General features: G+C 40.7%; 1 protein-coding gene across 1 annotated transcript; it reads left to right on the forward strand.

Annotated features, from left to right (window-relative positions):
- Positions 1–248: 248 nt before the first annotated feature.
- On the forward strand, positions 249–2,751 carry LOC100750468 (PRAME family member 14-like; the record flags this gene model as incomplete). Its single annotated transcript, XM_035449129.1, is given in 3 exon segments — positions 249–556; positions 851–1,435; positions 2,181–2,751. Coding segments are annotated over 3 exon segments (1,464 nt in total), but the record flags the coding sequence as incomplete, so codon positions are not given.
- Positions 2,752–15,078: the final 12,327 nt, after the last annotated feature.

Below are 15,078 nucleotides of genomic sequence, written 5' to 3' on the forward strand. Positions count from 1 at the left end.
GTGGGATTCGGGGGAGAAATGCTTGAGATTGGCAGAATAACAGAGATTTGTTCCCATGAGTGCTCATCTCCATGAGGTCTTCGAGGGTCCTATGACTAGGAGAAAGACAGATAATGAGTAATAGGAAATACACTTTTTTCCAGCATTTCTAGACTACTGACTGAGGCCTGCATGGTTTATGTGATGAAGGGGCAAAGGGGCATGCTAAAACTGTTTTGCCTGAAAGGGTTTATTCCCTCTAAATTTCTATAGCACTGGGGTATATGAAGGTCAGAATGAGTTCCCCATCCACACTCCAGCAGCTGGCAATAAGAAGTCTACTAAAAGATGAAGCCCTGGTTTTCTCTGCTCTGAAGAACCTGCCCATGGAACTCTTCCCACCGCTATTCAAAGGTGCTTTCGATGGCCAACAAACAAATATCCTGACAGCGATCGTGGCAGCCTGGCCCTTCCGATGCCTTCCTGTGGGAGCCCTGATGAAGACCCCTGACCTGGAGACCTTGAAGGCTGTGCTGGGTGGCCTTGATTTGCTGATTAAGGAAAAGGATAGACCTAGGTAAGTGAGAAAAAGGTAGTATGGAGGGGAAGAGTGAATGGAGGGAAGTGACTATAGAGTTCAGAATGTGGTCCAAGTTGAATCAGAGCTTTCTTAGACAAATGATAAAGTGAGAAAGGACTGTGGTGTATGGAGCACTATACTAATAGATGTAGTCAACTTACAATGACTCTACCTTTGCCTCTTCTTGCTCTTTGTTTAAATAATGGACTGAAGGAAAGTGATGTGTGGGGTCAAGACAGATTACACGTTGATAGTCTTGTCATTTGATTCTACTTCTCGTCTGACAAACAGGAGTTGCAAACTAGAAGTCCATGATCTTCGGGATGCCCAACATAACTTCTGGAATTCGTGGGCTGGATTAGAGGATGGTGTCTGTTCCCCAGATGTTAATGAGAAACAACCAGTGGTGGATCATTGCCTACAACAGGGAAAACAGGTTGTGACTGTGATGATGAACCTTTCCCTCAAGTCCAGGTATCTCTGCAAATACCTAAAATATTTCTGCTCGTGGGCCATTCAGAGAAAAGAAGTGCTGCAGGCGATCTGTGAAAGGCTGGAGTTTGGGACCATCCCTGCCTATAACCCTGTTAGGCTTCTGGAAGTATTTGAACCAAAATCTATCCTGGAGTTGGTGGTGAATGGTCACTGGGACATGAGAACCCTTGCAATATTTGCCCCTGGCCTGGGTCAGATGAGATACCTTCAGAAACTCCATCTCAATGATATCTGCATGTCTTTGGAATAAATTAGGAACCGAGAAATGAATGTATGGTGTATTAGAAAAATCATACCCCAGTTCTCCCATCTCGTGAAGCTCCAGCATCTCTATTTGAATCGTGTTTTCTTCCTGAATGAAAGATTAGAACAAGTACTCAGGTGAGTAAGTATAGAGAGCTTTCTCTGCAGGGCATAGAAGAGCTTTTCCAGCTTACATGAAAGATCAGTTTACACCTGGGACTTCCCAGCCACCCCCAAGTATACACTGATAAGAACTTAGGATGATTGATCTAGTAGTCTTTCTGCTACTCAGGCATCCAAGATCTAGAAATGGTCTTGGTAGGGACCCAGTTGAGGGGAAAAGAGATCTATAGAGGGGATGAGATTTTAAAATACATGTTACCCCATGTCATCACTGTCCTCTGAATCTATTCACAGCTTATTTCTCTCTCTCTCTCTCTGATTCCCCAAAGGACAGGTGCTCTTTGAGCACTGGTAGGGTCTGTGTAAATGGAAAATGACTGAGAGTGATTAGGGACTCGGGCAAGCACTATAAGTAGGACAGAGGCTGTGCTAGGAAGGTGGGTCTCATTGAGACCAATGTTGTCACAAACAGGGATAGCTCTAAACCGCCCCTAGGTGGTCCTCCTTGGTTTCCTACTGACACCATTTTTCAGCTGATGAGGTTTTGGGCTTGACAGTGCAAAAAGAACAGATTTGGGGACAGAAACATTCACAACGATGCATTTGATGTTAATCCTCCAATCAGGGAGCATCCTGTGCTTGACCTTCATGATGCTCTCAGAATGACCTTAGTGGTAACTAGGGTCTGCTACCTTGAAGTCATTGCACTTTCTCTATCACTATTATACATACTGAGCTAAACTCCTTTGTCTTTATGTAGGTCCTTGGAGAGTCCCTTAGAGATCCTTGCAATCACGTGCTGCATGCTATCAGAAGAAGACATGAGGTATCTGTCCCCGTATCCAAGCATTCATCAGCTCAGACATGTGGACCTGAGTGGTGTCAGCTTTGTAGATTTAATTCATCCCCTTCTAGGAAAGCTGCTAGAGAAACTGACAGCTACTCTGAAGATACTAAAATTGAAGGATTGTACACTCAAGGACTTGCAAATCAGTGTCCTCCTCCCTGCCCTGAGCCAGTGTTCCCAGCTGGTTGAGCTCAATTTTGTGAGGAACTTCCTGTCTCTGTCCAGCCTTAAGAAGCTGCTGCAGCACACTGCCAATCTGCGACAGTTGACCCGAGAGACATACCCTGCTCCGGAAGAAGTCTATGATGGCATCGGCAATGTTCTGCCAGACAGATTTGCCCGACATTGCTCTGAGCTCTTGGAAACACTCAGGGGTATAAGAGAGCCTAATGAGGACTCCTTTGTGAGTAGGAGATGTCTACATTGCTGGAAATTTGTTTCTATGACCTGGAAGCCTCACTATGTTCCTGTTGGCAACAAATAATGAGAGATTACTGTTGGGCTCTGATAAATGAAAGCCAGGACTCAAATGACTTATTAGAGATATAGAGCATGTCTGTTTAAGGTGTTTTGGATTTATTTGGAAGCAATATTTTTCTATTGATTCAGACTAGTGAGAATCTTTGATCTGGAGAATCAGGGCCTCCTGATCTGCTGAGGGCTAATAGTGATGGAAACTTTGGACAGAAAAAGTGATTGGAAAATAGTAGGGATTGCATCCCAGCACACAGTGTATGAGAGACCATAGACATACAGGAGGGGAAAAAGAGAGGATAATCCAAAGAGCATAATTGACTTGATGATGTGTATTCCATATCTCTGTCTTTGTTTGGCTTTGTCCTTGTATATCTTAGATAAAAATTTATAAATATGTACATATATTTCTTTTGTGAACAATAATGTTGACTCGAGAAAGAACTGGTGTTAAGCACGCAGTATTCTCACTAGTCAGCTGTGAACTGTCTTTCTCTGTAAATTACTTCCCCCACCATCCTTAGCATTACAGTTTCCAGTAAATTCAATAAAACTGTTTTTCATGAGAGAATGTGTTGTGTACTTTTAATTTGAGTCAGTTCATTGAAAATCTTGTAGTTGTTCACTATGATTACTGTGTTTGCACACTCTTGTGTCTCCTTGTCTCTAAACCTTCTGCATCCTAGAATTTTTAGAGAAAATAATGACCCTACATGCCATGTTCTTGGCTATTTCCTTTATCCCAGCTTCATGTAAGCCTAGCCAGAAAGCTAGAGAGTCTATTGGAGAGATGGCTCAGATATTTAGAGTGCTTACTGCTCCTTCTGGGGACTGTGTTTGATTTCAGCAGTCAGAAACACTTGGAACTGTTCCAGTTTATGACATTTATTTCTGGTTCCTAGGAGCACTTGTGGTCATCTCCACCTCCACAGATAATGCACGCATGCCCTCTAACATACATAATTAAAAATAGGCAAATATAAATTATTAAATAAAAATAAATCCATAGAATTAAATATGAAGCCCTTCTAGAGGTTGATAAATCCACTGGGCTTAGCACATCAAGTATGAAAAAGCAAATGGCAGGTGTGCTGACGATGCTCATGTGTGATCTCCATAGTAGAAGATAAAGGTTGAAGATTATGTTTGTGGTAAAGGGAAACACTTAGCATGTATGAAGGAATACAGTGATCCAAGCTCTTTGCCATCTTACTTCCCTCAAGATACTAAAGCTTCACAGCCATGTTTTCAGGACTTGTTTTTTTTTCATTTATTGTCATGGAGTGTTTACGTCAGTCTGTACATAGGTCTTTATGTGTGATTGTAACAATGTGGAGGTCAGAAGATGTCTCTCTCTCTCTCTCTCTCACTTTCTCTCTCTCTCTGTCCCCACTACACATTTCAGGCTGTTCCTGCAGTTACTATGTTTACGAGGATAAATTTGAACTTACAGAAATCCACATGCCACTTCCTTCCTTGTGTTAGAATTAAAGGTACTTGCCACCATGATAGGCCTCACAGGATAATTTCAAGGTTCAGTTTCTTTTCATAGGAAATTCAGGGGATCACAGTAAGGTGTTTTGTGCTTGTCTAGCAAATTCTCTTCGTGTGAACCACCACAAAGTTCCACAATCTGACTTTCTCTCTAAGCCAAAGGATAGATGAAGCGCTCTGCATGCTGTGGCCACATGTCAGTAATTCTCAGTCCAAGCTCATGGACTGGGTTATCAGTGTGCTCCTGGATTCACCATATCTCTAACATTTATGACTTAAAGATGGCACATTTGATGCTATCAGTTCCATGGACCTGTGTAGGACTCCATGTGGATGAACATAATGGAGACTGAGAAAACTTAAACCATGCACCCTGGGAATAGAATGCAGTGGCTGATTAGAGGGACCATGTATCGGGATGTCTGAGTGCAGTTAGAGTTTGGAGAGCACCAATACTCTGGAGGCTTGGGTAGGAGGATCTAAAGTCCATCCTTAGCCTGGGCTACATGGTCAAACCTAGTAGCAAAATCAAAATAGAAGGAAACAAAACCAAGTTCCCAGAAAATCCACAAAAGCTATAGGATATTCTTCACAGGCCAATACCAACTCATTTTCTCATACAGTGGTAGCAGGTGGGGTGAACACTGGAATCTATGGTTGAAGATTCAGAATGTGCCTGAGTAGGGTGAGCACTTTCCTAATACACAGGAGGCAATGGATGGATCCACAAAAAGGCATGGACCAGGAGGTAGACATTTGAATGTAAACGGTCCCCATAAGTTCATAAGTACAGCACTAATGGGAGGTGTAGCCTTGCTGAAGGAAGTGTGTCACTGTGGGGTTTGGCTTTGGGTCTGCTTTGTTTATGCATCACTCAGTGTCATAGTCCACTTATTTGCTGATAGATGTAGGACTCCCATCTATTTCTCCAAAACCATGTCTTCTTGAGTGGTACCAAGTCCAGCCATGATGATAATGGAATGAATCCATGAAACTGAAAGACAGCCACATCAATAAAGTTCTCCAGATGTCCTAGATAGTATGGGACTGATGCATCAGATGTGTCATCCAGAGGTGGAAGGAAGCAGAGATGGGGAGAAGGCAGAGCTCATTCATGTTCCACCCCATGAGCATTGACTTGAGTTGCTGATACTTAGCCACAGTACCATAGTTTGGGAGGGGAAGACCTGACTAGGATACAAAAAACGATGTTTCATGGATGATAATTACTTTATTTTCTCAAATGGATTCAGGCACAAAAGCCAGTGGCTACAAACAGCTGAGGCAGAGGCTTGTGTTACAGATGTAGGTTCTTCATCCCAAGCTGGACTGGAGGAGATGAGACAGATGTGGGGGAGGAAAAGATTCCCCCTGAAGGGAATATCCTCATGGCCACGTTCTTACCTGAGTCATTCTGCTATCCTGAAGAACCTTGGTATTGCATGAATGTGGGGTGCCAGGTTAGAGCTTGGCATGAAAATCCTGGTTTGTGTCCTTGTCTCTCTACAGGTGAATTACACAAAACAAAAGTCCCAATCCTCTGCTTGACTACTTATGAGATCCACTGGTATTTTATGAATTTAGCAGACTCACTGCATCTGGTGTAGACATTAGAGGGAACAGTTGTTTTCTAGAATTACTTTGACCTTGAAGAATTCTTGTGGAAAATGGTGATTGTTTGGCGAATGGCCATTGAAGCCATCCCATGACTTTGGTCACAAAAGTCCTCTGGCACATCTGGGGCACTTGTATTATTGTGTATTGCAAATGACACCTAATAAATGACTAGAAACATGGGGACATGTGATGGTCTTCTCAGTAATATATGTAATATAGAGCCAGACTTTCGTGGCCCACACATTTAGTCCCAGCACTTGGAGGCAGAGGCATGTGGGTCTCTGTGAGTTTGAGACCAACCTGGTCTACAAGAGCTAGTTCCAGGACAACTTCCAAAGCCACAGAGAAATCTTGTCTCATGGGAAAAAAATAATGTAAATTAGATTAGGGACCTTCATTGGAGAAAATAATTTGTGTAACAATAAAAGCAGAGAAACTTGAACTACCTTATAGAGATGAGTGTATCCTTGAGCTCAGCACAATGTTGGGAAATTTCCTCTACTTAGATATATCAAAAGTGATCATAGACCTCTTGGAGCAGGGCAGAGCTTCTTGGTCAGCTGCCTTAGGTTGGCAGTATGGTGAAGAAGTTCTTTAAGCATGTCAGTGGAGAAGTCATTGTTGATGAGATTGATAGTTGTGAGCTGGTTGAATTACCTCAGGGCAGGGAGAAAAACCCTGATATCAGTATCTTTTATCCCACAGTCATTTACATTCAGGGACTTCAGAGTGCCTGGAACACTCTTTAAGCAAATTATGAGAGGCATGAAATCCAAATAACTTAAGATGAGTCCTCTCAAATACAGTTATTTAAGGCCAGAGTGAGTAAACTGGTTAAATGTACTACATTTTTTTCATCCATCCTTGAACATGAGAGATCTTTCCATCTTCTGATATTTTCTTCAATTTCTTTCTTCAATGGTTATAAACATTATTTTTTTTATTTTATTAGTTCACATTAGAAACAAGCTTGCTTCAGATGTCAATCCCTTCTCCCTATCCCTCCCCTCAACATCCCCCCTGCCTTTAGCCATCCCCCCTCCACTCCCGTAACAGGGTAAGGCCCTCAAAGGGGGCTTCCCAAAGTCTACCTCATCATCATGGGCCAGGTCTAGGCCCGACCCTGTGTGTCCAGGTCAAGAAAGCATCCCTTCACATGGAATGGGCTCTCAAAATCCTTTCTTTTTTTAAGACATTACATATTTAATACAGTGCATTACCTCTGTACAAATGGAAAATAATTAAGTTCAACATTTCTAGACCAATATGGCTATTAATTTTTGTACAGTGACAACTGAACATGGTAAACTGGTATGCTTTTTCACAAAGTTGACAGCACAGCTAAAGTTTCCAAAAATTCAAATTATATATGTATATATATATTCATATTTATATAAAAATACCAATAATGACAGTATGTTATGCATCAATAGCAGCAGCAGCTTTTCCAGGTTTTGCAGTCAGTCATTTGAACAAACTTATAGAGACATCCAGCACTCTCTTATAGTGGGAAATTACCAATACGGAGTCAGGAAGAAATATAAGTCAGGCTTTTAATAGGGAAAAGCCTTACTTACCGAGCAACCTAGGCAGTTGGCATGGCAGCAGTCTGTCCAGCAAGTACAGAAGTGAAACCAAAAGAGAAAATGCAGTCACTCTATATCACTCTGACCACACCCTCGCAAGCATGGTCAGGCACACCTGTATCCAGTCCCTAAGTAGGCATGGCTACAGCTTCTCCTACAATTCCCCTTTTAGTCTAAAAGAGGATTAAAACTTAACAGTATAAAGTATCCAAAATTAACAATCATAAAGGTAAAATATGAGAAGATACAACAATCTGCTTATGTTGCATCCTAAATATCTATTTTAACTAATCCCTAAAGTCATCTGAAAGAGGTGTCCAAGCCTGAACACCTCCTTCCAATCCCAACCATAAACAATAGGAAGTTAGCACTAACTAGGTATATACATTATCCTAAATGACAACAATAGGGAAAGGGGGCGTAGCATCCCCCAAGTTACTTCTTGCTGAAATGGGACGATGACAGTCATGTGGGGTCCTGTAGGAAGAAAATATTAGTGTAGTAAAAGTCTTGAATGGATTGCATCCAGTCCATGTTAGATGGGATTCTCTTGATTGAAGATCTCACTTGAAATCCTCAACTTCATTGAAGTGAGTATCCAAAGCTTTGGCCGGAGTGTCAGTTGAAATGGAGCAAGTTGGATCCAGTGCAGTTGAGGAAGTGTGGCCCATTTTCTTTCCAGGGTGTCCAGGGATTGCTGTCAGGCAGATCTTCATTGGCTGTGTGGGACACAAACATAAACAGTTAGCAGAGAAATGTTTGCTTTTGTATGTACACATGCTGGGGAATGCAACCATGAGAGCATAACAATTATGAGAGGGTGTACACCTTGAGTGAAAGATCCAAGAAAAGACAAAGTCCCCAAATTCTTCTTTTATTCTGTATTACATCAATTGGCTTTTTGATACAACACAGAGACACTAAAGATTAGTTAAATAACGTGCTTGGATTTTAGAGGAGGAAATCCAAATCTGCCTCTAAATCCAGCATTGGTTTAATTGAATAGGGACTAGGAAATAAAGAAAAATAGAGTTCTCTGAGAGACAGTTGTAAATTTTACCATTGGCACGTTCATTTTGTTTGATGGTTATAGCTACCTTTTCTTCTTAAGTATCTACCCATGCAGTGTCCTATGCCTTCTGGAGGTGAGTTTTCCTCTGAAGACAAAAGCAAAACACTTCCCTTTCCTTTGGGAGGTTTCTATTTATTTCACGAGATATACCTTACTAGAATACCTGTCATTTGTCCTCGTCGAGAGGTTTTTCTTTTTCCACTCGAATCTTGATCAACTTTGATGGTATTCAAAGATTTTCTTCTCCTGTAGAAACCAATGCAAAACCCCCACCCCAACGCAACACATGTCTTGGTTTCCATTCAGAGGTTAGTATATCTTTGAAGTATACCGGCTGATTCAGTTCAGCAGTTTTCTTCGTAGTTCAGTGACTATCTGCAGCTGTTTGTCCTTTTTCATTGGCATTAAGAAAGTTTAGTGTTAATAAAGCATTATGCAACCTTTGTTTGGGGGGTTTAGTCTTCCAAGATTGTTTTCTGAGCATCTCCTTAAGTGTTCTATTAGATCGCTGAACCACTGCTTGTCCTGTAGGATTGTGTGGTATACCGGTAACATGTTTTATGTTATAATATTTGAAAAAACTGTTCCAATTTTGTAGAGACATATGCTGGAGCATTGTCAGTTTTTATTTGGGCAGGTATACCCATAACTGCCATCACCTCTAGCAGGTGTGTAATAACAGAATCAGCTTTTTCAGAGTTAAGAGCAGTAGCCTATTGGAACCCTGGGAATGTGTCTATAGTATGATGGACATATTTCAAATTTCCAAACTATGCACAGTGAAAGACATCTTTCTGCCAAACCTCATTTCCCCAATGGCCTTAGGATTACAACCTGCTGGCAATGGAGTTTGATTATAAAAGGATCAAGTAGGACAGTTTTTCACTATCTCCTTGGCTTGTTGCCAAGTGACAGAGAAGTCCTTTTTCAAACCTTTGCTATTTACATGATGTTTCTTATGAAATTCTGAGGCTTCTAGCACACTTCCAATTAATAAACGCTCAATCTCATCATTGCCTTGTGCTAGTGGGCCTGGCAGACATGTATGGGTTCTGATATGTGCAATGTATATAGGATTACTTCTGTTTGTGATTGTTCCTGTAATTGCAAAAACAGAGAAGTTAATTCTTTATTATCAGGAATGAATTCTACAGTCTCAATGTGTAGCATGACTCTCTCTGGTTATTGACAATCAGTAACTATATTAAGAGGTTCTGTAAAATTCTTAAGTACCATGAGAATTGCATATAATTCTGGCTTCTGTACAGATGTATATGGACTTTGAACTACTTTACTTACCTTACCTGATTTATAACCTGCCTTACCTGATTTGTTGGCATCAGTGTAGAAGGTAAGAACTCCTGAAATGGGAGTTACAATAAGTGGAAGAATCCAGACTGTCTTTTTTATGAATTTAATTTTGTCGGTTTTGGTTTAGTTGTTGCTAATTGTTCCCAAAAAGTCAATAACAGCTATTTGCCAATATTCATTATCTTTCCCCAAGGAGGAAATTTCTTCATTATTTAAAGGTACTATAATTTCTGCTGGATCTTTTCCAGTCAGTTGACGAAGTCTTAATTTTCCCTTTAAAATCAAATCAGAAATCTTTTCTATATATGTCTTTAACTTTTTATTCTGTTTATGTTGCAGAAATATCTATTCCAATATAATGTCTTCTCTCTGCATCAGAATCCCAGAAGGGTATTCTCTGGATGGCAAGATAATCAGAATACAGCCTAAATTAAGGTTTATCCGATCTACGTGTGCATCCAATATTCTGTTTTCTACCCATTGTAACTCGTTTTCTGTATCAGTAGATAAAATTCTCATACTGTTTAGGTCCTTATCACATTTAAGGGCCATTTTTAAATGCTTTAAGTCATATTCTTCTGCACCAATAATTGTCTGTAATTGAGAAATTTCCCCTAATAATTTCTGAAGAGAATTAAGAGTTTGATAACGATCTCTCCTAATTTGTACCTTTTGAGGTCTGATTCTTTGTAAGTCTATCTTGTAACCTAAATAGTTAATAGAATCTCCTCTTTGTATCTTTTCTGGGGCAATCTGTAACACCAATGAGGCAGAACTTCCTTCACCATTTCAAACATACGTTCCAAAGTTTCTTTATTAGAATCCGATAAAAGAATGTCATCCACGTAATGATAAACAAGAGATTGTGAAAATTTCTTACGAATTATTTCCAAAGGTTGCTTTACGAAGTGGTGACACAAAGTAGGACTATTTAGCATTCCTTGTTGCAAAACACTCTACTGATATCTCCTAACTGGATGTGAGTTATAAAATGTTCGTACAGTAAATGCAAATTTTTCTCTATCATTTTCCTGTAACGGTATTGTGAAGAAACAGACTTTTAGATCAATGAATATGATAGTGCATCCTTTAGGTTTTAAGGAAGGTAATGACATTCTAGGTTGCAGAGAGCCCATTGGTTGAATTACCTTATTTATGGCTCTCAGGTCTGTCAGCATTCTCCACTTACCTGACTTCTTTTTGACAACAAATACAGGAGAATTCCAAGGACTGGTAGATTCCTCTATATTGTCCAGGATCTAGCTGTTCCTGTACTAACTTCTCTAAATCCTCTAGCTTCTCAGAGGTCATAGGCCTTTGTCCTACCCAAACTGGTTCATCTGTAAGCCACTTCAATGTCAGGGCCTTTGGCTCCTCTGAAGGTCCTTCATTTGTACCTAGTTTCTGTACAACTTGGATTGTTGGTAACCGTTTTCCATAGCATCTTACCAGATATTTTCTACTATCTAAAGATTGTACATAATTTGTATCTGACACTGCAGGAATATTAATCTGAGTAATCCATTGCTGTAAGAGATCACAACCCCAGAGATTTATAGCTATATCTGCCACATATGGTTTCAGTATCCTTTTCTGTCCTTCTGGTCCAATGCAGACCACCGAGTTAACACTCTGTCGAACTCTAGATAGAGTTCCAATTACAGAAAATGTACATTTGCCTCTCTAAGAGGACATTTCTGAGGCCAAGACTTTTGAGTAATAATAGTTACATGTGCCCCAGTTTCTACTAAGCCAGAAATAACTTTATTATTAATTTTCACTTTCAACTGAGGCCTTTTATCATTAATAGAAGCTTGCCAAAATATGCGTTTCTCACTTTGTCCATTCACACTTGAATCTTCATCACTATTCAAACTACCATCTAGAGCAGTATCATTTTTCACAATTGGCAAAGAACTATCTATTGTCCTGTAAGAGATTGTCTCCCACTGCTACTGGGAATGACCAAATCTTTCTCGATGTGGGGGGCCTTCTTGAGTCCCCCCTCTGGGTTTCCCGATCTTAACGGGTTTCCTTGTATGTCCCTGGTCGATCTACAGTAATTGGTCCAGTGTCTGCACTTACCACATCTTCTACACAATCCAGATGGCAGTGGCCTTCCGTATGAGGCATTGTTAGCATTCGTTTGTCTACAATTTCCCTTAGTATGTCCCATTTTACCACAGTTGAAACATCTAGGTTCCCGTTGCCTTCGTGTTCTCCAGGGGAAGTCTTTTCCTACCAAAGGTTCTGGTTCATAGTAGTAGTAACATCTAGCCTCTTGGTATCTATGTTGAACTCTGTAAGTTCCTCCTCTCCTTGCCAAGCCCATACATCCTCACCTCTAGAACTTTTAATTTCCTGTTGCCCTTTTAAACCTTTGGAGATGGCTACTCCTACCCAAGATTCAGTATCTTGCACATGATAGTCAATGTTGGCTGCATACAAATGCATTCTTTTAGCGGAGCAGATCTGATCTTTAAAGACAAAAGTATTCTTTTGCATGTTGGGTTTGCATTTTCATTAGCTATTGTATAAATAATTGATTGTCTTGTTTCTGGATCTGTTACTTGTAATTCTACTGCCCTAGTTAACCTTTGTAAGAAGTCCTGGAACTGTTCTGTAGGTCCCTGTTCTATTCTGGTATAAGCTTCTAGGCATTCTCCTGGCTCACAAACCTTATCCCAGGCATTTAATGCTGGTTTTCTGCATAGAGACAGTATATCATCATCATATTCAGCCTGAACCTGTGGGTCAGCATAAATACCCTGACCAAGAAGCTTATCTAGAGGGGCTTCAAATCCTTCCTTTATGCCCTGATGATCAAGGAACTTTGCTTCTTCCTTACTAATGCCTTCCACTGGATTTGGCATGAATTCTCAAGTACAGCTGGTTTAACATATGGGCTATGGAGACCATATGAGACAACTGATTCTTTAATATTCTTAAGATCCTTCAACTGTATAGGTTGCCATTCATAAGCCATCCGTCCATGAGGGTGTTTCTTAGAAGCTGGCTTTTCTACCATGGAAGCTGGGTACACTAATGGTGTACAAGTAACAACCTTAGAAGAATAGTCATGATACCTGGGTGGAGTAGGTGCCTTGGATTGCAGTGATTCTGCTTCTGAGGCATCCCAATGGTCTTGAAGCCTACTAATGATATCCTTTTGAAAAGTTTCAATCTCCTTAATCATAAAAGATTCCAAGCATGTTAGTGAATCTATAAATTGCTCTAACTGCTCATTTACATGTTTTTCTAGGTCTTTAATATGATCATCCTTAGGCAGCATCTGGATGGCATGGAAACTGCCTTCTAGGTATTTGGGTCTAGAATCGAGGTCATGATTTGCTGATTTTGAGTCCTCAGCAATTGACCATATGGACCTGTGTATTCTGTCAGCCCTGTACCGTAAATTATCTTCCAAAGACTCAAATCTAGACTCAAATTTGTGATATGCTACCTTGGATGCTTCAATAATTGATTGAATGGCATTGTCCAATTCTTAAACCCTATCCTGGGTATCTTGCAACTTTGCATCTAATTTCTTGGTAACATTGCCTATCTGAGTTTCTAGCTGGCTACTGATATTCCTTAGCTCATCATGGTTTTCTGCCAGCCTAACCTCTAAGGCCTCAGACATGGAATAAATATGATGCATCTCATCTTGGGTAACAGACAGCTCTGTCTTTAGTGTATTGGACACAGAGTCAAGCTTATCATCCAATTTCTGTTCCACTTGCTGCACAATTGTGGTCTGACTTAATCTGTTCTCCAAAACCTCACTTTATAAAGCTGTTATTTCCTGTAAGTAGTTGGTGAGGTTATCCTTATCCTTATTCCTGAGTCTTCTGGCTGGTAATATTATTTGTACCAGCAGGCTAACTGCCATTATGGCATGTATGCCAGTAATTGGCAAATTAGCATCCTCCTCAAACAGTGAATTCATGTAATAAGCAAAAGTATTACCAATTTTAGGAAATTATAAATATTCCGCCATAATTTTACCTTATTTCTACTCCAGATGCAGTAACTTTCTTTGAGCAGTGGGTGGCTCAGATGTTCAGTTATTCCAGGGAGCTTGGCAGTGGTGGGTGGCAGCTGTGGAGAGAGGGCACAAAAGCGGCTGCACTTATCTTAGAGCGTATACAGACTTGAGGCCCCAACCACCGAATGAGTCAAGGCTTTAAGGCCACTGCAGGGACCCTGCTGAAAGCTGAGACCTACTTCAACTTGGTTCATGAGCTAGAGGCCTCCATGTGCAGGTAGGCAGCAGGCCAAACTGGTACCGAGCACATGGTGGTAAAACCGTAGGGCATCTCTGTGAGTCTCTAAGCTGGGAGCAGCTCAGTGGCAATTGGTCGGCTTGGAGCCGGGAACACCTGTGAAGAGAGTCAGCTTTCCCCGCCAAGGCCACAGGCCTGGTGGGACCTACAGCCTGTCCCAAATGGGGTGTAAGTTTCCAAAATCCCACTCCTGGCAACCAGATATAGTGGGAAATCACCAACACAGAATCAGGTAGAAATATCAGGGTATTTAATAGGAAAAAGCCATACTTACAAATCAACCTAGACAGCCGGCATGGCAGCAGTCTGTCCAGCAAGTACAAAAGTGAAAACAAAAGAGAAAACACAGTCACTCTACATCACCCTGACCATGCCCTTGAAAGTGTGGTCAGGCACACCTATAGCCAGCCCCTAAGCAGACCTGGCTACAGCATCCCCTACACTCTCAATTTAAAGAAATAAAAAAGTAAAAAACAAAATCCAAGAAAAACAGTACAGTTCTGTTAATCTTGTGGTACCTGGCACCATTTTTTTAAATTAGCTTCTCAATCATCTTCTGGAAGGAAACCATTCTGAGCAACATCATTATAAGCAACTCTGATAAAGCATGGTTACTACTATGTGTCATAAAGCAGGTCCACATATAAGTGAGTACATATCATGTTTGTCTTTTTTGTGATTGGGTTACCTCGCTCAGAATAATTTCTTCTATATCGATCCATTTTCCTGCAAATTTCAAGATTCCATTTTTTTTTCTGCTGAGTAGTACTCCATTGTGTAAATGTACCACATTTTCTGTAACCGTTCTTTAGTTGAGGGGCATCAAGGATGCTTCCAGTTTCCGGCTATTACAAATAATGATGCTATGAACATGGTTGAACAGTTGTCCTTGTTATATGAATGTGCTTCCTTTGGGTATATGCCTAGGAGTGGAATTGTTGGATCTTGTGGTAGACTCATTCCCATTTTAC

Source organism: Cricetulus griseus, chromosome 9 (assembly GCF_003668045.3).
Source record: "Cricetulus griseus strain 17A/GY chromosome 9, alternate assembly CriGri-PICRH-1.0, whole genome shotgun sequence".
Classification (NCBI taxonomy): domain Eukaryota; kingdom Metazoa; phylum Chordata; class Mammalia; order Rodentia; family Cricetidae; genus Cricetulus; species Cricetulus griseus.